At 37.5% G+C, this 24204-nt stretch overlaps 1 protein-coding gene and 1 pseudogene across 2 annotated transcripts in view; both read left to right on the top strand.

Moving 5' to 3' along the window:
* Positions 1-24204, top strand: part of EPS15 (epidermal growth factor receptor pathway substrate 15) — a 155583-nt gene that overhangs the window by 59111 nt on the left and 72268 nt on the right. For both annotated transcript variants that reach the window (XM_042951217.1, XM_042951218.1), the window contains exons 9-12: positions 9315-9404; positions 10434-10579; positions 12390-12546; positions 16810-16895. In XM_042951217.1, coding sequence (XP_042807151.1) covers positions 9315-9404; positions 10434-10579; positions 12390-12546; positions 16810-16895 — 479 coding nt within the window. The remainder of the gene's footprint in view (positions 1-9314; positions 9405-10433; positions 10580-12389; positions 12547-16809; positions 16896-24204) is intronic.
* LOC122227063 lies at positions 16902-20562 on the top strand (annotated as a pseudogene).

Genomic DNA, 24204 nt, shown 5'->3' with positions numbered 1-24204 from the left:
CCCATGGTCTTCTGTTAAGTTTCTCAGGATCCACATAAGAGTGAAACCATATGGTATCTGTCTTTCTCTGTATGACTTATTTCACTTAACATAACACTCTCCAGTTCCATCCACGTTGCTACGAAAGGCCATGTTTCGTTCTTTCTCATTGCCACGTAGTAGTCCATTGTGTATATAAACCACAATTTCTTTATCCATTCGTCAGTTGATGGACATTTAGGCTCTTTCCATAATTTGGCTATTGTTGAGAGTGCTGCTATAAACATTGGGGTACAAGTGCCCCTATGCATCAGTACTCCTGTATCCTTTGGGTAAATTCCAAGCAGTGCAATTGCTGGGTCATAGGGTAAGTCTATTTTTAATTTTTTGAGGAACCTCCACACTGTTTTCCAGAGTGGCTGCACCAGTTTGCATTCCCACCAACAGTGTAAGAGGGTTCCCGTTTCTCCACATCCTCTCCAGCATCTATAGTCTCCTCATTTGTTCATTTTAGCCACTCTGACTGGCGTGAGGTGATATCTGAGTGTGGTTTTGATTTGTATTTTCCTGATGAGGAGCGACGTTGAGCATCTTTTCATGTGCCTGTTGGCCATCTGGATGTCTTCTTTAGAGAAGTGTCTATTCATGTTTTCTGCCCATTTCTTCACTGGATTATTTGTTTTTCGGGTGTGGAGTTTGGTGAGCTCTTTATAGATTTTGGATACTAGCCCTTTGTCTGATACGTCATTTGCAAATATCTTTTCCCATTGCGTTGGTTGCCTTTTAGTTCTGTTGGTTGTTTCCTTTGCTGTGCAGAAGCTTTTTATCTTCACGAGGTCCCAATAGTTCATTTTTGCTTTTAATTCCCTTGCCTTTGGGGATGTGTCAAGTAAGAAATTGCTGTGGCTGAGGTCAGAGAGGTCTTTTCCTGCTTTCTTCTCTAGGGTTTTGATGGTTTCCTGTCTCACATTCAGGTCCTTTATCCATTTTGAGTTTATTTTTGTGAATGGTGTGAGAAAGTGGTCTAGTTTCATCCTTCTGCATGTTGCTGTCCAGTTCTCCCAGCACCATTTGTTAAAGAGACTGTCTTTTTTCCATTGGATGTTCTTTCCTGCTTTGTCAAAGATGAGTTGGCCATATGTTTGTGGGTCTAGTTCTGGGGTTTCTATTCTATTCCATTGGTCTATGTGTCTGTTTTTGTGCCAATACCATGCTGTCTTGATGATTACAGCTTTGTAGTAGAGGCTAAAGTCTGGGATTGTGATGCCTCCTGCTTTGGTCTTCTTCAAAATTTCTTTGGCTATTCAGGGCCTTTTGTGGTTCCATACGAATTTTAGGATTGCTTGTTCTAGCTTCGAGAAGAATGCTGGTACAATTTTGATTGGGATTGCATTGAATGTGTAGATAGCTTTGGGTAGTATTGACATTTTAACAATGTTTATTCTTCCAATCCATGAGCATGGAATGTCTTTCCATTTCTTTATATCTTCTTCAATTACCTTCATAAGCTTTCTATAGTTTTCAGCGTACAGATCTTTTACATCTTTGGTCAGGTTTATTCCTAGGTATTTTATGCTTCTTGGTGCAATTGTGAATGGGATCAGTTTCTTTATTTGTCTTTCTGTTGCTTCATTATTAGTGTATAAGAGTGCAACTGATTTCTGTACATTGATTTTGTATCCTGCAACTTTGCTGAATTCATGTGTCAGTTCTAGCAGACTTCTCATGGAGTCTATCGGATTTTCCATGTATAATATCATGTCATCTGCAAAAGTGAAAGCTTGACTTCATCTTTGCCAATTTTGATGCCTTTGATTTCCTTTTGTTGTCTGATTACTGATGCTAGCACTTACAACACTATGTTAAACAACATCCCTGTCGTGTTTCTGACCTCAGGGAAAAAGCTCTCAGTTTTCCCCCATTGAGGATGATGTTAGCTGTGGGCTATTCATAAATGGCTTTTATGATGTTTAAGTATGTTCCTCCTATCCCGACTTTCTCAAGGGTTTTTATTAAGAAAGGATGCTGAATTTTGTCAAATGCTTTTTCTGCATCGATTGACAGGATCATATGGTTCTTTTCTTTTCCTTTATTAATGTAATGTATCACAGTGGTTGATTTGCAAATGTTGAACCAGCCCTGCAGCCCAGGAATGAATCCCACTTGATCATGGTGAATAATTCTTTTTATATGCTGTTGAATTCGATTTGCTAGTATCTTATTGAGAATTTTTGCATCCATATTCATCAGGGATATTGGCCTGTAGTTCTCTTTTTTTTACTGGGTCTCTGTCTGGTTTAGGAATCACAGTAATGCTGGCTTCATAGAATGAGTCTGGAAGTTTTCCTTCCCTTTCTATTTTTTGGAATAGCTTGAGAAGGATAGGTATTATCTCTGCTTTAAATGTCTGGTAGAATTCCCCTGGGAAGCCATCTCGTCCTGGACTCTTATTTGTTGGGAGATTTTTGATGACTGATTCAATTTCTTCCCTGGTTATGGGTCTGTTCAAGTTTTCTATTTCTTCCTGTTGAGTTTTGGAAGTGTGTGAGTGTTTAGGAATTTGTCCATTTCTTCCAGGTTGTCCAGTTTGTTGGCATTAATTTTTCATAGTATTCCCTGATAATTGCTTGTATTTCTGAGGGATTGGTTGTAATAATTCCATTTTCATTCATGATTTTATCTATTTGGGTCATCTCCCTTTTCTTTTTGAGAAGCCTGGCTAGAGGTTTATCAATTTTGTTTATTTTTTCAAAAAACCAACTCTGGGTTTCATTGATCTGCTGTATAGTTTTTTTAGATTCTATATTGTTTATTTCTGCTCTGATCTTTTTTATTTCTCTTCTGCTGGGTTTGGGGTGTCTTTGCTGTTCTACTTCTGTTTCCTTTGGGTGTGCTGCTAGATTTTGTATTTGGGATTTTTCTTGTTTCTTGAGATAGGCCTGGATTGCAATGTATTTTCCTCTCAGAACCGCCTTTGCTACATCCCAGAGTGTTTGGATTGTTGTATTTTCATTTTCGTTTGTTTCCATATATTTCTTAATTTCTTCTCTAATTGCCTGGTTGACCCATTCATTCTTTAGTAGGGTGTTCTTTAACCTCCATGCTTTTGGAGGTTTTCCAGACTTTTTCCTGTGGTTGATTTCAAGCTTCATAGCATTGTGGTCTGAAAGTATGCATGGTATAATTTCAATTCTTGTAAACTTATGAAGGGCTGTTTTGTGACCCAGTATATGATCTATCTTGGAGAAAGTTCCATGTGCACTCGAGAAGAAAGTATATTCTGTTGCTTTGGGATGTAGAATTCTAAATATCTGTCAAGTCCATCTGATCCAATGTATCATTCAGGGCCCTTGTTTCTTTATTGATCCTGTGCCTACATGATCTATCCATTGCGGTAAGTAGAGTATTAAAGTCCCCTGCAATGACCACATTCTTATCAATAAGGTTGCTTATGTTTGTGAGTAATTGTTTTATATATTTGGGGCTCCCATATTCGGTGCATAGACATTTATAATTGTTAGCTCTTCCTGATGGATAGACCCTGTAATGATTATATAATGCCCTTCTTCATCTCTTGTTACAGCCTTTAATTTGAAGTCTAGTTTGTTTGATATAAGTATGGCTACTCCAGCTCTCTTTTGACTTCCAGTAGCATGATAGAAAGTTCTCCATCCCCTCACTTTCAATCTGAAGGTGTCCTCAGGTCTAAAATGCATCTCTTATAGGCAGAAAATAGATGGGTCTTGTTTTTTTATCCATTCTGATACCCTGTGTCTTTTGGTTGGAGCATTTAGTCCATTTACATTCAGTGTTATCATAGAAAGATAGGGGTTTACAGTCATTGTGATGTCTGTAGGTTTCATGCTTGTAGTGATGTCTCTGGTACTTTGTCTCACAGACTCCCCCTTAGGATCTCTTGTAGGGCTGGTTTAGTGGTGACGAATTCCTTCAGTTTTTGTTTGTTTGGGAAGACCTTTATCTCTCCTTCTATTCTAAATGACAGACTTGCTGGATAACGGATTCTCGGCTGCATATTTTTTTTTCTGTTCATCACATTGAAGATTTCCTGCCATTCCTTTCTGGCCTGCCAAGTTTCAGTAGATAGATCCATCACTAGTCTTATCGGTCTCCCTTTATATGTTAGAGCATGTTTATCCCTAGCTGCTTTCAGAATTTTCTCTTTATCCTTGTATTTTGCCAGTTTCACTATGATATGTCGTGCAGAAGATCGATTCAAGTTACGTTTGAAGGGAGTTCTCTGTGCCTCTTGGATTTCAATGCCTTTTTCCTTCCCCAGATCAGGGAAGTTCTCAGCTATGATTTCTTCAAGTACCCCTTCAGCACCTTTCCCTCTCTCCTCCTCCTCTGGAATCCCACTTATGCGTATATTGTTGCGTTTAATTGTGTCACTTAGTTCTCTAATTCTCCCCTCATACTCCTGGATTTTTTTATCTCTCTTTTTCTCAGCTTCCTCTTTTTCCATAATTTTATCTTCTAATTCACCTATTCTTTCCTCTGCCTCTTCAATCGAGCTGTGGTTGCCTCCATTTTATTTTGCAGCTCATTTATAACATTTTTTTAGCTCCTCTGACTCCTCCTTGATCTCTGTAGTAATAGATTCTCTACTGTCCTCTGTACTTTTTTCAAGCGCAGTGATTAATTTTATGACTATTATTTTAAATTCATTTTCTATTACATTGCTTAAATTGTTTGTGATCAGTTCGTTAGCTGTCGCTACTTCCTGGAGTTGTTTTTTTTTTTTAATTTTTTTTTAACTTTTATTTATTTTTGAGACAGAGAGAGACAGAGCATGAACGGGGGAGGGTCAGAGAGAGGGAGACACAGAATCTGAAACAGGCTCCAGGCTCTGAGCTGTCAGCACAGAGCCTGATGCGGGGCTCGAACTCATGGACCACGAGATCATGACCTGAGCTGAAGTCGGCCGTTTAACCAACTGAGCCACCCAGGTGCCCCACCTGGAGTTTCTTTTGAGGAGAATTCTTCCGTTTCGTCATTTTGGATAGTCCCTAGAGTGGCGCAGAACTATAGGGCTCTTCCTCTGTGCTGTCTGGAGTAACTTGCGTTGGTGTGCAGGGCCGCAGTCAGACCTGATGTTTGTCCCCAGCCCACTGCTGGGGCCACAGTCAGACTGGTGTGTACCTTATCTTTCCCTCTCCCAGGGGCAGGACTCACTGTGCAGTGGTGTGGCCCCTGTCTGGGCTACTTGCACACTGCCAGGCTTGTGGTGCTGCTTCAATGGGATCTGGCGTAGTAGCCGGGGTGGATCCGCAAGGTGCACAGGGGCGGGAGGGGCAGACTCAGATTGCTTTGCCTTAAGTGGTCTGCTTTGGGAGGGGCCCTGTGGCATTGGGAGGGAGGCAGACCCATTGGAGCGATGGATCCACAGAAGCACAGCATTGGGTGTTTGCGTGGTGCAAGCAAGTTCGTGAGGGGAACTGGTTCCCTTTGGGATTTCATCTGGGGGATGGGCGAAGGAGATGGTGCTGGCCAGCGCCTTTGTTTCCTGCCAAGCTGAGCTCTGTCCTTCGGGGCTCAACAACTTTCCCTCCCGTTGTTCTCTAGCCCTCACCCTCTCAGAGCAGAGCTGTTGACTTATAACATTCCAGATGTTAAGTCCCACTGGCTGTCAGAACACACTCCGTCCGGCCCTTCCACTTTTGCATGCCACACTCGGGCGCTCTGCCTTGCCGGGTGGGCTGGCTGCCCCTCCGCCTCTCCGGCTCTCTCCTGCCAGTCTGTGTGGCACGAACCGCCTCTCTGCCCTTCCTACCCTCTTCCATGGGCCTCTTGTCTACGCTTGGGTCCGGAGAGTCCATTCTGCTAGTCTTCTGGTGGTTTTCTGGGTTATTTAGGCAGATGTGGGTGGAATCTAAGTGGTCAGCAGGACATGGTGAGCCCAGCGTCCTCCTATGCCGCCATCTTCCTTCCGGATCCTTCATATTGATTTTTACATTCTTACAAGGCCTTACCTTTTTCTGTCAAGTAAGTGGTCTAAATTTTTGTCAGTAGCATTTGTTGGGTCCTCATTATGTGAAGAGTTTTTGGCACTTTGGGGTTTATTAGTTTTTTTTTTCTTGTTTGTCTTAACACGTTCACATTGGACTGAAATTAACTTGTTACATGTTTGCTGCTTCTATTGGGCGGTAAATGTGAAAAATCTTTTTATTTTTGTATTTCTAGTGCTTAGCACAGTGCCTGGTGGCTAGAAATTCTCAGTAAATATTTTGTTGAATTACAGTGATGAAGAAAACTTGTATTATTTGTAACACATAATAAATGGCTGTTATTTTCATCCCAGAATGCTATTTTAAGAAATTAAAACTTGGCAGGTCAAGTGATTGAGGAGACAAATGAGCAAATAAAACTCTTAAGATACTCCTAAAATACTGGTTTTCAATGTATGGTCTCCCATCAGCAAAATCAACATTACCAGAGAACGTATTAGAATTGTAGATTCTCAGGCCTTACCCCAGACCAACTGAGTCATAATCTCTGGGGTAGGGTCGAAGAAACCCTCCCAGGAATCCTGATGGCCACTAAAATTTGAGAAATATTCCCTAAAGGCACAGAGGGAAAAAAAAGGCAAAGAAAGTGAGCAGCTACTGGTAATTGACTGCAACAGTAAAACTAAATCCCCTCTTTCCCTGTTATCACTGAGAAAGCTTAGGCTTGTTTTTGCTAGGTCCTTCCTTCCTTCCTTCCTTCCTTCCTTCCTTCCTTCCTTTCTTTTTGTGAATATGGTGCATCATTTGATTTAGTTGCTGTATTTGTTTCAATGGCAGTCTTTGATTAGGATAAAGTACAATATAATAAAAAAAATTGCAACCCAGCAGTATACTGTTCACTTTTTCTGTTTTATTTGGTAGACAAATTTTTGGCTTCAGTTTTGTGAGGGAAACTATTTTCAAGGCAACATCAAATTAATGATACTTTTTTTTAACTTTCAAAAAATGTGTTGTCTATTGGCAGCAGATAGCTGACATAGCTTTTTTGCTTCTAGTGTCTACTTTTTCCAGGAAATGACTCCCATCTGCAGCAAGAGGAATGCTGACCTTTAATGTGCATGTTAGTCACTTCTTTTAGCTCAGTGCCAATTTAATAATATTACACATTTCGTGAATTTGGTTGAAAGTATGTGCTAGCCAGATTGTTTTCACTCTGGAATTTCAAGATTTTGCAGAATTAAAGTTTGTGTTTTTCTAAAACTAAATTGAATTCTTCAAGTTGACTAATGAATGGGGAGAGGAGAGTTCTTGGTTTGGGTCAAATGGTTAAATGTGGTCCCAGGACAAGGAGCATCAGCATCTTTGGAAACTTCTTAGAAATGTAAAATATTTGGCCCAACCCAGACTTAATGATTGTAGAATTCTGGGAATGGAGCCCAGAAATCTGTGCTTTATAAAGTTGTCCAGGTAATTCTGATACCTTCTACAATTTGGGTCCCAAAGGGTGAAAGGTTAGTTTTAGCCCCTGTAGAGGACAGCATGGTATTGTAAAATTACATGGATTCTCCTAATGCAGCTGATCAAATCTGGGGAAAATAAGAGCTTTGTAGCCAGACCTTGCTTTGAACCCTATACTATGACTTCTTTAAAAATATCAGGCAAGTCAGCATTTCTGAGCTTCAGTTTCCTCATATATAAAATATTAGTAATCATAAATCATGGATGAGTGTTATTGTATTAGGTGTTCAATCAATACTAATTTGAAAGGCTCATAAAACTTAGAATTGGAAGCAAATTTCTTTTCAGGGAAAAATGTCATTTTCAGTGGAAACAAAATAATTAAGTAGTTAAGCTTCCTTCCAGTTGCTGTTGGAATTTTTTTGGAGGTTCCAAGTTGCTTTGATTAATTTCATATGCTTGAAGATTGTCACGGAAACTTTATCTTTTGAAAGTCTTGAAGGTGTCTTGAATTCTTTAAAATGAAGGGAGTATCCTGGGGCATTCTATATGTAGAATGCTTTATGCAAATCTTTATGTATTTAGTAATTAAAAATAATTTTAATAGCTAATATATTCTCATGGTTCAGAAATCAGTGCAGTATAAGATACTCCGTGGGAAAAAATGTCAGTTCCATCCTTGCCCTCAGTTCTCCATTTATACCTACTCTCTAACCAACCACTTTTCTTAGTTTCTTGTTCATACCAGTAGAATTTTTAAATGTAAATGTAAGTACATATTAATAATTACCACCTCCTTACGACAAAAGATAACACACTGTATACACTGTTTTATACATTAACACTGTACTTGGATATCTTTTCACATAGAGAAGTCTACATAATTCTTTTTTTTTTTTCTGGGTCAGCTTTATTGAGGACCACATATAGTGAATTGCATTCAATTTAAGTATATAATTTGATGAGTTTTGATAGTTTTATGTATTTGTGAAGGTATCCCAGTTAGGATAGAGAATGTTTCCCATGGTTTTTTGTTTGTTGGTTTTGTTTCTGTTTTTGTTTCATAGTATTTTATTGTATAGATGTACCATAATTTTTTAAACCAGTCTTTTGTTTTGAGGACTTGGGTGCTGATTCATATAATTCTACTCTTAATAATCTTTTTCACATAGTGTTTTTTATGTAGGCAGGTAAGTCTGAAGGTAGATTCCCAGATGGGGGATTGCTGAGCCAAAGGAGAAGTAAATAAATTTGGTAGTTGTTGCCAATTTGCCCTTCATAGGCTTGGTACAGTTTGAGCTCCCATGAGCAATGTCTGAGGGGGCCTATTTGCACAGTCTAGTTAACAAAGTACATTATGAAACTTGGGATTTTTGCCATTAAGTGGAAAATGGTATTTTAATATAGTTTTAACTTGAAGTTTTCTTTTGAGTGAAAGGGAGCATATTTTTGTATGTTAAAGGATAGGCCATTCATAATACTTTTCTGTAAAATATCTGTTTATACTCTTCTGCCCATTTTCCTATTGGATTTTTTTTTTTTTTTTTTTTTTTTTTGCTTCTGTTAATTTCTAGGGACTCATTTTAGGAGATTAGCTCTTTCTTTACAAATACCTTTTCCCCTGATTGTATGCTTTTAACATTGCAAGAACTTCAGTTGAAGGGTATGTGTCTGAGTTTTTGCTGCTCTGGATATCTTTCTAACAGTTGCTTGACTTTGATTTATTTCCTTTTCTCCTTTCTTCCTTTCGTCTCTCTCTCTTTTCCTCCTTCTTTTTTTCCCACTCTAATTTCTAAAAAAAAGAATGTGTGACAGCTTGAAGATGCTTTGTTATTAAACAGTAATCTATTTAGTGGGTGTATGTTGTTAAATGATTTTAATATATATGACCCTGGTTCATCTCTTTTGAAGGCCATGTTTTTGGTATACTGCGCATTGGAGAAAGAACCAGTGCCAATGTCCTTGCCTCCTGCCTTGGTGCCACCTTCTAAGAGAAAAACGGTCAGTATATCAGGCTCTGTGCGGTTGATCCCCTCTTCAGCATCAGCCAAGGAACCTTACCACTCCTTACCACCTGTAGGCATTTTACCTACCAAAGCACCATTAAGACAGGTATAGATCTATCAGTGTTAAAGGACTTTTTTTAAGTGCATGTCATTTAACAATTGATTGCTTGATGAAGATAGAAGGAGCAATCAAAGGGATCAAAGATTTAGAGCACCCTCTGGTTAAACCTGCATAATGTGATGTCCTGGAGAAGACAGATAAATCTTCTTCTGCATTTGGCCTTACTTAGGTATATGGATGTTTTATTGGCTTTGCCTTGATCTACCTGGAATTAAAGTTGGAGACAGAAGATACTCCATGCTAATCTGGCATGCTTGCTTGGGTATAGTTAATAGATGTTTTGTTTTTTTAATCCCCAGTTAACTCTTGATTATTTGGGATCAGATTATCCAATTTTGGGTTGTCTAAGGCCTTTTTTTCCTCCAGCCTGCTGCTTGTCAGGCTGAGTAAAGGAAAATAATGACAGAATATGCAAATCAGCCAGTTCAGCTACATTTAAGAATGCTGAATGAAATTATAAAAAATGAAGATTGAGAATTAACTGAATATTTTGTTTATATAGACTTTCCCAGTTACCCATATTAATGTGGTTATTCATAAGTCAAGAGTTAACTATGCTTGAATTTACTCATTACTTTTAAGTAAATTACTTTTTAAGTAAATTACTTTTAAGGAAAAAGTAAAAAGGGCATCTGTAAATGTAGTCCCAGCTGACCTATACTTTCCTTCTGTAATTTTCTTTTCACCACAGCATTTTGATTAGGGTGTGATGGAAATGGTACACTGTTGTTATAGTTAGTGGGGTAGAGTTGCTTAGAATTTTTACAGATACTGTCATGGGTTGAAAGAATGACACCTCAATTTTTTTCTTATTCTGACAAAAATTTTACATATATGTGTGTATGTGTGTATATGTGTGTGTGTGTATGCATACATGTTTTGTTTTGTTTTGTTTTCCTGTAGTGGGTTGTAGCCCCTGCAGAAAAGGCTAAATATGATGAGATCTTTTTGAAAACTGATAAAGATATGGATGGATTTGTGTCTGGATTGGAAGTCCGTGAAATTTTCCTGAAGACAGGTTTACCTTCTCCTTTACTAGCCCATATTTGGTAAGATTTTATTTAAGTTGATTTAAAAAATATGGTTTTGTATAACTCTAGTTTTGTGCATTCTTATTTTTAGGCATTTATAAATCGGACAGTTTTGTTTCAAAATTCTTTATGGAGAAAATTTAAATCTGGAGATTTCTTTTGGATAATGGACAAAAGTTTGAGAATGGATTACCTGTTATAAGATTGACAGTGTCAGTTAATGATTATTAAAATGTTAAAATGCAGCATCTGTTTATATCAATTAAACTTAAATTTTTTTTAATGTTTATTATTTATTTTTGAGAGATATACAGAGCATGAGTGGGGGAGGGACAGAGAGAGAGGGAGACACAGAATCTGAAGCAGGCTCCAGGCTCTGAGCTGTCAGTACGGAGCCCGATGTGGCGCTTGAACCCATGAACTGGGAGATCATGACCTGAGCCGAAGTCAGAAACTTAACTGACTGAGCCACCCAGGCACCCCTAAACTTAAATTTTTAAGGGAGAATCCAAAAATCTGAAATGTAAGCAATATAAAAAACAGTGTCTTCAATGTGTGCTCACATAATTCTGTAGGGTATATGTATACTTTTATACGTTTTCATAGGAATTATACACCTGGTCCTTAAAAACATGAAGTTTAGTGTCGCTAGTGAATTTCACACTAAATGAGACAATGCATATGAACATTTATAGTGTGCCTGCTGCCAATCCACCTGACTATACCAGAGGTTATCTTGAGGTTTTCAAGAGGCAGCAAATATCAGGTGTGGAACCACATAGCTGCATAGAGAAACTTAGAAAAGAACAAAGGAGGACAGTAGATCTGCCTTAAGAGGAACAAGAACTCAAGACTAGGAAAGATTAAATATGTATAACTAATAATAGCTGCCACTTTCAAGTGCCTAGGCTAGGCAGTGTACTTAATAAATGGCAGCTGTCATGGGCTTGTTTGTTGGCATTATGCCCAGACTTTTTATGTACTTTGCCTTACTTCTCACTGTAACCTTGCAGGATATGTCTTTTCTCTACTTTATAGATGAAGAAACTAAGGCTTGAAGAGGTTAAAAAAATTTGTCCAAGATCACAAGAAGAAATAAGTAGAGAAGCTGGAATTCAGGGTTTCTTTGACACCTTAGCCCACAGTCTGTTCATCAGGCCACATTGCCTTTAAATGAATGAAATGGATCAGGACTTCAGAAAGCTGAGCTTAACAAAAGAAAAAAGAAAGGAAGAAAGAAAAAGAAAAATAGGATAAAACATTTGCTGTTTCTCTTTAAGTGATTTTGTAAAGCTTTCCAGATTGCTTCCTTCTCTTCACATATGAACTCCATTTGCAGCTGTTGTTTCTACTTTGACTTGGTGATCCTTATATCCGCCTATTCCCAAGAGTTGCAGGAGGCAAGCCAACATGGAAATGTTTGCTTGGTTTAGAATCATTCTATTGCCACTAATGAACCAAATTTGTTGAGACTTCGGTTTCATTTTTAACATCTTTTAATATTTAGAATGTTGGGATTCTTTGGCCCACTACAACTCTTAACCTGTAATGGTTCTGGAAATTGGTGAGAAAGCACAAAGCAAACTCATATAAGAGACCTCTGCTCAGCACCAGGGTGAACATTCTCTTTCTCTTAAAACTTTTAGCTGATCTCTCTCTTCTAACATTTGAGTGAGTTTTGGGCAAGCCATACACAAAAAAATTATGACTTTCTTTTTAATTCAACTGATCATTTTTAAGAAGCTACATAGTCCTATTACATTTTTCCTGGATTTTTAGAATGGTAGTTGTAGCATTTATATTCTGTTCATTTTGTTTATTTGTACAGGACATTATGTGACACAAAGGACTGTGGGAAGCTTTCAAAGGATCAGTTTGCCTTGGCTTTTCACTTAATCAATCAAAAGTTAATAAAGGGCATTGATCCTCCTCACATTCTTACTCCTGAGATGGTTCCACCATCAGACAGGGCCAGTTTACAGAAGGTAAGACAACTTAAAAGAAAACCTGAATGTATTAACAGAAAGGAACAAGTGCTGTGTTAGATGACAGACTTGATTTGCAGGAAATAGTGAAGAAAATGTATCTGGCTAGGAGCAGAGCAGTATACTGTTTGTGGTTTAGTTTGTGTCTATAAATATGTTCAAATGCCTTGTATGACATTCTTGGGCTGCAGCTCATTTACCCCAACATTCATTACATATATGGCAACCATATTTTCCAACCTAAAAAGTGGAAAAATGTGGTCTTTTTTACCCCTCTTGGATTTGTGAATTAATTTTTATGAATAAGGTATAAAATTTAAATGAAATCTATAGGAATTACTGTGTTTCATTTGATGATTCACTCTTACAGAAAATAGGAATTTGAAAACAAAATCTGGAAGATTATTATTTCTTGGTGTCAATTTTATATATAAACAAGAAAAACATCATGTTGAGAAGAAATCTGTGTGGTTTTTGCCACATAGATGATCTTCATTTCCTGAGGATATGGCCAAAATCTCACATCTAAACAGTGACCAGCAGGTTTCAGCCAGGTTTCTGGCCAGCAGTGGGAATTTTCAAAACTACATTGTTTTATATTACCCTTGCTGTGCCTTGATTTTTCTCTTTTCCTCTAGAAATCCTTCCTAGCATAGTATATTTACAGTGTCTTGCCCTTAATAGAGCTTTAAAAGGACTCACACTGTCTAATGGCTGTTTGCCTTTAAGAATACATGCTTTGTATCTTTAAATCTCTTGTGACCTATAAAGCAATTATTGCTGTGGTGATTCCTCAGAGTTAGATATAGTAAGAGTTGTCAAATGTGTGATGTAAGGAGAGCTGTCTTGGAAATGTCAGGAGAATATTTTAGTTTGCATTAGTTTTGTCACATAGGTTTTAAAAAATCCCATTTTAACCTAGTAAAAGTCAAAATTGGATTTTTCCCCAAAGTCAACTAAATGGAAATTTATAGCCACCAGGTACAGAAGTTACTTCTAAGAGTTTTGTTCTTATTTTCTAATAAAATAAACATTTGATTATCTATTTTGTGAGTTTGGTGTGTGGGGGGGCACATTTTGTGAAGGTTTTGAGATTTTTTGTGATGTAGGACATGGATTCCCCAAGTTGTGGAGAAAGCTAAAAGTGATGCCACCCAGAAAGATAAAGGTTACAAATTTATATGTGTGCTCTCTACAATACCTGTATTTCAGTTGTTTCTTCCCTTTTTTCACCTATGCAGACTTTTTTCCCCTTGCCACCTTTATCTTATACCCACTAAGTCTCTCAGCAATACAAATTACAGATAATGACAAAACTCTCTGAAATTATGTTTGTTCAGTTAAGTCTATAACATTAGTAGACACTCCAGGTTGCATCTGCTGTGCAGAGTTTTTAATAGATTTGTCTGAAGTCCATTCACTAGAACATAGATAACTTTGTCTATTTATATTAGATATCAGTATTACACATTAAAATGGGATTTTATCACTATTATCTATTAATCACAATTTTTAACCTTATATATTAAAAATTTGCATTTGTTTTGTCTCTTGAATAATCTCTTTTCTCTTTATAATCTAAATTTTTTAGAACTGCATTTTTTTTGCAGCTTTGACTAATCTTTTTTGAATATTGCTTTCTGTGTTTTTTCTAGTTTGGACTATTTTTTCCATTCTGCAGCACTCTGCTTTTCGCCTTTCTTGTACTGTCAGTTTCTTAACTCTACTCTCTCAAGGTTAGAGCTTTACTTTATGCCTTTTTTAGCATTACAGTTTTTGGTTTACAATTTTGAAATTAGAGGCTTTTTAAGCGGCAAAGTTGATGCAGAGAAAATAATTAAACAGCATGATTTTGTCACATGTCTGTCACTTGGTCCTTGTATGCATTTTAGCTTGCCTTCCTTAGGCTCTTTAATCCACTTAAAATCACCAAAGTGGAATTTTTGTGTAATGCACAAAATAGGGTGAGAGAAAATATTTTGAAAGAAGGGAACAGGCTACATTTTTCTCCATATGCCCTTCTTATACTTCAGATGCTATTAGCTAAAGTTTTTCCATGTTCCTTGTTGCATGCCATTTTATTACTTTAGAATGGGAGTTTAATTTCTTTGTTAATAATTGAGGAGTGACACAAGCTATACCAACTACAGTACACTAATCTTCCTTCTAGAGTCATCTGTGGTATCCCCTTCTAACTTGTTTGAGGTTAAATTTATTTGTCTCCTTCTTATTTGATGATATTTTTGATAGTGAAAGACTGTCAGCTGTGAATCACATTTTTTGAGTTAGAGTGACAGAAGAGGTGTGGAAGTCATGAGTTTCTTGGTATACTTGCACCTTTCATAGCAGATTTCTCAGTAGCATTTAGGTGATGTAAGTTGCTTTTGGTGGTAAAAGTGAGATCATGTGCTAATTTTTCATTTTACTCAACTGTCAAACTGTCTGGCCAGGTAACCTAGCTCATAAGTCAAATTTAGACAGATTTAAAATCCTAGTGAATACTTGTCATGTTCAGAAATCCACTTTAAAATTTCTGATTTAATTTAGGATGATAAGGGTCTGTATATTAGTGAAACACAGTAAAACAGTAAGAGGTGCATTTACTTACTATGGTTAATATGAAATTGAGACTAGCATTAATTGAATCCTAATAGATGAATTTTGGTATTGAATTTTGGTAGTGATAGACAAAACAAAACATCTGAGGACTAATAATGCAGTGTGCTGAAAAATTGGAAGGAATTATTTGCCACATTTTATTGACATACCTGTTTATCACGTTGGCTTTTAGGGTAATGGTTTCATTTACCTTAAATGATCTTGATATGCAAGTGCCAAGGGGCATTGTGTGAAATAGACTTGAATTTAACCAGAGGTCTCCTAATCAATGGGTCCTTTTTAGCTGGGTTCAACTTTAAGCAAGTCATTTAATCTGGTTCCCTAGCTCTAAAATTGAGTTAGTAATAATAATAACTGCTACAACCCAGTTTTCAGGTTAGTTTTGAAAATTGATTAATGGATTTGAAAGTGCTTGGTAAATTGTAAATCGTCATATGAATGTGAGGAGATGGGATATTATGAACTTTTAGGTTTCTTTTTCTGTTGTCCAAGTTGGTGACATACATTAAGTTCATAATACTAAGTTTTATGTTCTGCTAATAAGGTCCTTAGTATACTTTAGTTTTACATGTTCAGGCCTCAATTTTAACAATTTTTAATGGTGATTATTTTGTTATTTGTCAGTCTGATTGTAGCACTGGGGATAGGTCAGGTGTCTGAAGAAGCAGTTACCTTCTTGCCCTGACTTCAAGCAGCTATAAAAGGCATCAGAAATGGTTCACAAAGGAGGATTGAGCCAGGGTGGAAACAACTCATTGGGAGGTCATCCATCTTAAGAGCATATTCTGTTGGAGGAAATTAATTATAATAGTACCTTACATTTATAAAATGTCATAAAGTTTTGGAGTGATTTTACATACAATATTTATTTCATTTAATTTTTAAAGTGGGCAGGGAAGAGATTATTTCCCTATTTTACAGTAAAATCATGCAGCTAGTAGGATGGCAGATCCCAGAATAAACCCAGCTAGATTTTCTAAATACAGGTGCCTTTCAGAGACCAAGTTTGATGCTTTCATTACTGAAAGAAAACCATATGTAAAGGATGTCATATATGAAGATCGTTTCATATATGGTGATATTAATATTTATTATGGAACATGCTGAGCAATTGGTTTTACTTTAAATAGGGTAGGCACTAAAATTGTTTAACAAAAGTAAATGTTGAATTGAATATAATCAACTACCATTATGGTTCTGAGATTCACCAAAATTTGTTTACTTACTTTGGGCCAGATGACACAAGTACAAATAAAGCCACCCTACATCTCCCCAAGAAATGTATTCTGCAGTGGAGGAAGTAGTTTATAAATCTGATACCTGCTTTACTTCAATGTTTTAAACAGGCACTAGGATCAAGTGACAAAGACTTTGGGATCTGAAGTGTTGGCACCTATTGTAGAGCAACAGCTTTTAGAGAATTTAAGGGAAAATGTCTCAATATATAACTGTGTGTGTGTGTGTGTGTGTGTGTGTGTGTGTGTATAAAATTGCACTAGATATGATTTTCGTAAATAAAAGTATTAGTAGTACTGTAAAATATGGAGTAGTCTGCATCCATGTAGTGCTTTTAAAAATTTTTAATGCTTCACCATATATAATTTCATAGTAATAACATTATAATTGTGAACTTTTTGTTTTTAGAACATCATAGGATCAAGTCCTGTTGCAGATTTCTCTGCTATTAAGGAGCTAGATACCCTTAACAATGAAATAGTTGACCTACAGAGGTATGTAAAGTAAAATTCAAGTTGACTGTATAAACATATACACATACACTTTTCTGTTTCTAATTTGTATCTTGGTAAATGCTACTTTATTTAATCGTTCTTGAATTGGGAATCTGTCAAATTTGTTGGGTTTTAGGTTGTAGTCACATTGTATAAATGTGTAAAACACTTATACATGATTTGGCATTTGTGAACATATTTTTCCTAGGCTTTTATTTTAGGTAAGATCTGCAGTGTAGGCAAACTTCCATCATCTGTCAACTCCAGTAATGTCATAATGAAACTCATCAACCCATACTAAAATTATGGTTGCTAAAACTCACTTTTGTAAATGGTTGTATTAGGTCACTATATCACCACTCTGCAAGATAGTGCATTATAAATCTTGGTTTTTGTTATTGTAACATTTTTTTCTGTGCCATAGTACTGCTCTTCAGCCTTTAAATTGTTTATTAATATATCAGGATGTGATGAGTATAACTATAAAACAGGAAAAAATTTAAACAAATTTTGTTTATGGCTTTTACTAAATTGCTATTTGACAAAAGATTAGCCCCTTCTTATTTGTTGGTTTTTAGATGAAGATATTTAATTTTAGTGCAGGGCCCAAACCTTCAAATAAACAATACATAATATGGAATTGTAATGAGTATATAATGAATATGGTGCTTTACAAATTTATTTTTCCCCTCTCAATGATAGTTATAATGCATACTTGTAAACATTTGGAAAATACAGAAAAGGATAATGAAAAGACTGTATGTTCCTTAGAATAATATTTTGTTTTGAGCATTGAAAATCAAAGTAGATAAGAAAAGCTGTATATAACCCAAAGAGTTAGTTGGGTAAAGAATGTTCTTTGTTATTAGTCAGAAAATGAGACATTTCCATGTCTGGTTCACAAAGTTGTTTCTAGTTGAAAATATAAGACATTGAGAGCTTGAGGCAGGATGTCTTTTGTCATTAAAAAAATTTTTTTAATATAATTCCTTCAACATTTTCTATATAGGTATTTAATTGTGTCAATCAGATTAAATTAGCATGATATTTTTAACTTCAAGAAGGAAAAGCAATAGTTGTAATGTCAGGGCAGTGGTGCTTGGAGCCTCGCGGGCACAGTGCCATTACTTAGAGTCTGTGGAGGCAGCGACATAGTGCTAACTGTGCACTGAGCCTAAGCAGCAGCAGCAGAAGCAGAAGCAGAGGCGTCCCCACCAACCCTTCCAGCCCCTGTGCTGGTGCTGCCACCCTTGCTCCCTCTGTTCTTCCTCCCTTCGTTTATATCATGGCTGATCAACGGACTGAAGAACAGATTGCTGAGTCCAAGGAAGCTTTCTCCCTGTTTGACAAAGATGGTGATTGGCACCATCACAACAGAGGAACTTGGAACTGTCAGAAGGTCACTGGGCCAGAACCCAACAGAAGCCACATTGCAGAACATGATCAAAAAGGTGGAGGCTGACGGTAATGGCACCACTTTTTACTATGATGGCTAGAGAAATGAAAGATACAGACAGTGAAGAAGAAACTGGTGAGGCATTACAAGTCTTTGACAAGGATAGCATTGGTTATATCCATGTGGCAGAACTGTGTCATGTTGTTACAAACTTGGGAGAAAAACTAACGGATGAAGAAGTGGATGAGATGATCAGAGAAGCAGATATTGTTGGAGATGGACAAGTAAACTATGAAAAATTCGTACAGATAATGACCGCAAGATGAAGACCTACTTTCAATTCCTTCTCCCCACCCTTCCCCAGAAGAATGAAATAGAATCTTTTACTTACCTCTTGGGAAAACAAAAAACAAAAAAACAAGCTTATTTACTCCTTCTGTTTTCTATATAACAAAACCTTCAAAAGTACCTCATGTCCACACACACAGAATCTTCATGTATTGCCTGGTGGTCCTGTCCCCTAAAGATCAAGCTACACAGTAGTTTTATAATATAAATACTTGTACTACATTAATGATAAGGAAGCACTTAGTGGACTCCTTGCAGTTCCACTGCTAATGATTAATGTGCTGCTTGGGCTGGCCAGTTTTTCATGCGTACGACTTGACAGTGGAGCACAGTCAGGCATTTGTATTGAAAATGAAAAATGAAAAAACAAATTTAAAAACCTGTTCAGATGGATTCAAGTTCAGTTTGTGAGTATAAATTGTCATAACTGGTTTATTCAAAACTAACAGTTAAAATTGGTTTATGTCAGCATGCTGTGCAGAAAAATGGGTGAAGGATAAACTGTTTAGTTGTAGCTTCACTTAGCAGGATGGTCCTCTTGTACTTCCATGTGCCCTGACCCATGGTGACGATGATACACATCCTGATGGCATGCTATGCATATTGATTTAGTGTTATCCACATTGTACTAGAGGTGTCACCGTTCACACAAATTTTTAAAAAGAAACCTTTACTGAGGGAGCATCTTTGAACTGTTTTTAAAACCTTCTGAACCATGACTTGGAGTCAGCAGAGTAGGCTGTAACTGCAGACTTCAGCACAAGCATCAACAGCTGTTCAAGTAATTAAACTTCGTGTCTGTTCCAAGTTGTAAATGTTAGTCTTCTTTTTTTCCAATAAAAAGACCATTAACGTAAAAAGAAATAGTTGTAATACCATAATCTTTTCAAGTATCTGTATCTCCCACCTGAGCCCAAGACCTATATTTTCATTTGCCTACTAGAGAATGTCCAGTAGCACATGACTTCCTAATCTTCCCCTGACCACTATCCTTGTCTTGTTTATTTGCCTTTCTCAGTGACATCACCATTTATCTAGTCACTCAGGCTAGAAATCTGAGATTTTTCTTCCTCTTTTTTCTTCTGTCTTTGAAATGTTTCCTGAAATCACTCCTACCTTTCTGTCTCCTTTGCCTGGTCACCTCCTCCTGATCTTTCAAATCCCATCTTAGACATCACTTCTTCTGGAAGAGGGGGCCTTCTCTGACTTGTTTACCTTCCAACCCTCATACTTACCAAATCTTACATAGTTTTAATATTTATAGTAGTCATAGCATTTACCATACTTTATTATAATTGTCTGTTTTATTTGGATCTCTCAATAGCCTATGTACTCTTTTTTGAGAGAGAGTGAGAGAGGGCGCAAGTGAGTGAAGGGCAAAGAGAGAGAAGTGGGGCACAAGCTCACCTGAACCAGGGCTTCAGCTCACCCGATGTGGGACTTGAACTCATGAACAGTGAGATCATGACTTGAGCCAAAGTCAGATGCTTAACACCTGAGCCACCCAGGCACCCTAGACTTTGTACTTTTAAACATAAAGACTATTTGCTTGTTCACTGTTCTATCCCTAATGCTTAGCTTATATAACAGATGAGAAAATAATTTTCAGTACTGTTGAAATCTGTCCTGGCTGTACTATTGCTTCTGTCTTAGTTTTCCTAACCCTTAATCTCTTCTCTGGATTACTATTGTAACCTCTTAATTGATTCTGTGCTTTGAGTCTCTCCTTCCTTCCTTTGCACCTCCAACTGATGTACAAAATACAACTCAGATCTCTGAGTGACTTCTTATCCCCAGCTGGATTCAGCTCACTTTTCTGAATATGGTTTAAAAGCTCTTATTTCAGGTGCACCTCGGTGGCTCATTTGGTTAAACATCTGACTGTCAGCAGAGAGCCCACTTCGGATCCTCTGTCTCCCTCTCTCTCTGCCCCACCCCCCCGCCAAATAAATAAACATTAAAAAATAAAAAGCTCCTGGGGCGCCTGGGTGGCTCAGTCAGTTGAGTGTCAAACTTCGGCTCAGGTCATGGTCTCGCAGTTTGTGAGTTCGAGCCCCGCCTCCGGCTCTGTGCTGACAGCTCAGAGCCTGGAGCCTGCTTCGGATTCTGTGTCTCCCTCTCTCTGCCCCTTCCCCGCTCATGCTCTGTCTCTCTCTGTCTCTCAAAGGTGAATAAACGTTAATAAAAAATTAAAAAGCTCCTTTTTCATGTTTTCCTTTGGTATCCTGACCATTCTTTTGTCTTAGCCACCTCCCAGAGTAAAGTAGAATCCTTTTCTTTGACACCATCAACCTCCTTGAGAGCAGACACTATGTGTTTGCTCGTGTACTTTCAATGTTGAGCATAGTGCTCTACATTTTGGTTTCATTCCTCTTCTCCAGTCATGTGGTGGGTGGACCTCTCATGTCAACATGCCACACATTTTTATTCTTCTGTGCCTCTCATCCAGTTGTTCCCCTTTGCCTGAGCACAGCTTTTACCTTGTAAACTTTAACTTATGCTTCAAGACCCAGCTTAAATATCATCTGCTTTGTCAAACCACTAAAATCTTGATTGCTGATTGCTTTGTTTCCCTTTCTACTTCTAGAAACTTTATTCCTTTGTAATAATACTCACCATATTTTATTGTGGTCCTTTTGTTCCCCCTCCTTAATTTGAACTCCTTCAGGGCAGGGGCTATGTCCTATTTACTTGGATAGGTCTAGAAGTTAAGGCGCACAGTATCTGATACAACAAAATCTCATTATAGGTTAGCAGGTTGAATGAATAAATCAAAGTATGTTATAAATATTAGAATATTTCCCAGACTTAATTCCTGCCAAGTTTATGACAGACTAGGAGCCATATATTAAAGGATGAAAGGGCAAAAGATATGAATAATAGCTTATTTTGAAGACTGTAGAAGAGGATTTTACAGATAAAAGGATCTTTAATCCTCACAGGGGCATTAGGTTATTGGGCTGTTGTTTCATATTTTGACAACCTGTTTTTGTGTCAGGGATTTCCTTTGAGAGCCCGATGAAGGTTTTTAGATTCTATCCCCTGCCCCCCAAAGAACATGTGTATCCATGTATACCATTTTGCATTTATTTCAGGAGTTCCCAGACACTTGAAAACTATCCATGAATCCATTTTTAAGAACCCTTGCTCTGAAAGTAAAGTGTCTCAAATAGAGAAGTTCTTGACAGTGAAAAATCAAAACTTGCTTCAGTCACTAAGATAGCGTGGCGGTGGTGAATTGTGCTGAGGCAGGAGTTAATATTTATTTGCCTTCTGTCAGCTTCTACTTCCTTCCTGTCTCTGTCCTTTTAGCAAGAACATCAGGAAATAAAAGCTACATCCTGTCAGGCCAGTTTGTTATCCTGGTTTTGGACCAGTAAGCAAGATAGGTAATTACGATGATAGTCATTATGTATTGTGTTATGCTTGCTTTATGTAATTTCTCTAATTCAGTTCTTGCAATATCACTAGCGGGTAAGTAGTTTTATCCTGATTTTTCAGATGAAGAATACATGAGTCTTCTTTTCTAGGAAGGTTTCCTTGATATCTACCTCAGCTTGGAGAGCATTCAATTTCCTTTTCTCAGAACACTTATAATACTGAATTATATTTCTTTCTCCAGTAGATTGTGAACTATGTGTGATAGCAGAGACTGTCTCTTATTTCTAATGAGGCAACATAGTATATTACTTCAGAGCATGGCTTTCTAACTAGATTGTGTAGTTTGACATGTGACATGACTTAGCCGAGTAACTTAGTTGTCTGTGCCTCAGTTTCTTCATCTGTGAAATGGAAATGTGACCAATACCATGTAAAATGCTTAATATCTTTCTTGAAATGTGATAAATTCTCAGTACATGTTCATAGTTGTCATCATCATCATCATCATCCCCAATTCCCAGCTCAGCACTTAAAGCACAACATTTACTGAATAGGTGCTCAGCAAACATTGGTTGGAGTAGCTGAATGAACATTCTCATTCCCTGGTTGAAGAGAGACTGGAACTTTGTAGTCAGGTAGCCAGAATCCATGTTCCTAAATATATAGATCTCTAACTCAGTCATATTAAAGAATTGATTTTTTAAAAATCTATTTAAGGCAGGGGCACCTGGGTGGCTCGGTCAGTTGGGCGTCCGACTTCGGCTCAGGTCATGATTTTGCGGCTCGTGGGTTTGAGCCCCGCATTGGGTTCTCTGCTGACAGCTCAGAGCCTGGAGCCTGTTTTGGATTCTGTGTCTCCCTGTCTCTCTGTCCCTCCCCCACTCATGCTCTGTTTCTGTCTCAAGAATAAATAAAATATTAAAAAAACCTATTTAAGGCAGTGTTAGTATACAGTTTGAATTATTTATTTATTTAAATATTTATTTTTGAGAGCCAGACAGAGTGTGAGTGGGGGAGGGGCAGAGAGAGGGAGACACAAAATCCAAAGCAGGCTCCAGGCTCTGAGCTTTCAGCACAGAGCCCGATGCAGGGCTTGAACTCCCCAACCGTGAGATCATGACCTGAGCCAAAGTCAGACACTTAACCAACTGAGCCACCCAGGTGTCCCCAGTTTGAATTTTTTTAAAAAAAATTATGCTTTTGGTTTAGTTAAGTTCAAATACCATTAGGAACCATTAGCTCTGAAGAGAGCATTGCTTATACTATTGTATCTGGAGCTCTTTTGCTTATATGATCCACCCTGGCCTGTTTCTGACCCTGTAAAGATTTGTGGTACTCCTTGATCTCAATTGTGATTACCTCAGCAATGGTGTTACTGATAGAATGACTGAAGCTTTAGGTTATAGTGTGCTTTTGTTTGGTAATAAGGAGTCAGTCTAATTAATTTTCACACAAAGTGCATGGCTCAGTATTTAAAACCTTTATTTAGGGAGACTTCCCTTATTTGAAACCCTCCCTGATAAAGTTTGAGTCTGTACTGTCTATCTAATACAGCCACATGTGGCTACTGAGCACTTGAAATATAGCTAATCCAAATTAAGATGTGCTATTAGTGTGAAATGTACTGGATTTCAAAAAGGAATGTAAATATTTTGGCTATACTGGCTTAAATAAAATGTATTATAATAAATTTTACTTGTTTCTTTTTACTTCTTAAAATATAGAGCATTTAAAATTACATATGTGACTTTCATTGTATTTCTTTTGGATCTGGTCTCAATCAGTTGTAGTCTGTAGAAATTACATTTGCTTGTGTTATTTTGTGGCACTGGTAGCTTATTAAGGGGTTCTTCCCTGGTTTAAGAAAGCAGTAATTTTTTTTTAGTTTATTTATTTTGAGGGGCGCTGGGTGGCTCCATCTGTTAAGCATCTGACTTTGGTTCAGGTCATGATCTCATGGTTTGTGGGTTTGAGCCCCGTGTCAAGCTCCATGCTGACAGCTCAGAGCCTGAAGCCTCCTTTGGATTCTGTGTCTTCTCTCTCTGTCCCTTCTCTGTTCCCACTCTTTTCTCTCTCTTTCAAGATAAATAAACATTTTAGAGAAAGCTTATTAATTTTGAGAGAGAAAGAGAGAGAGTGTATGCATGTGAACAGGGGAGGGACAGAGAGAGAGGGACAGAGAGA

The sequence above is a fragment of the Panthera leo genome, chromosome C1 (assembly GCF_018350215.1).
Source record: "Panthera leo isolate Ple1 chromosome C1, P.leo_Ple1_pat1.1, whole genome shotgun sequence".
NCBI lineage: Eukaryota > Metazoa > Chordata > Mammalia > Carnivora > Felidae > Panthera > Panthera leo.
The sequence above is the reverse complement of the archived record's forward strand: the minus strand, read 5'-3'. Positions and strand labels throughout refer to the sequence as shown.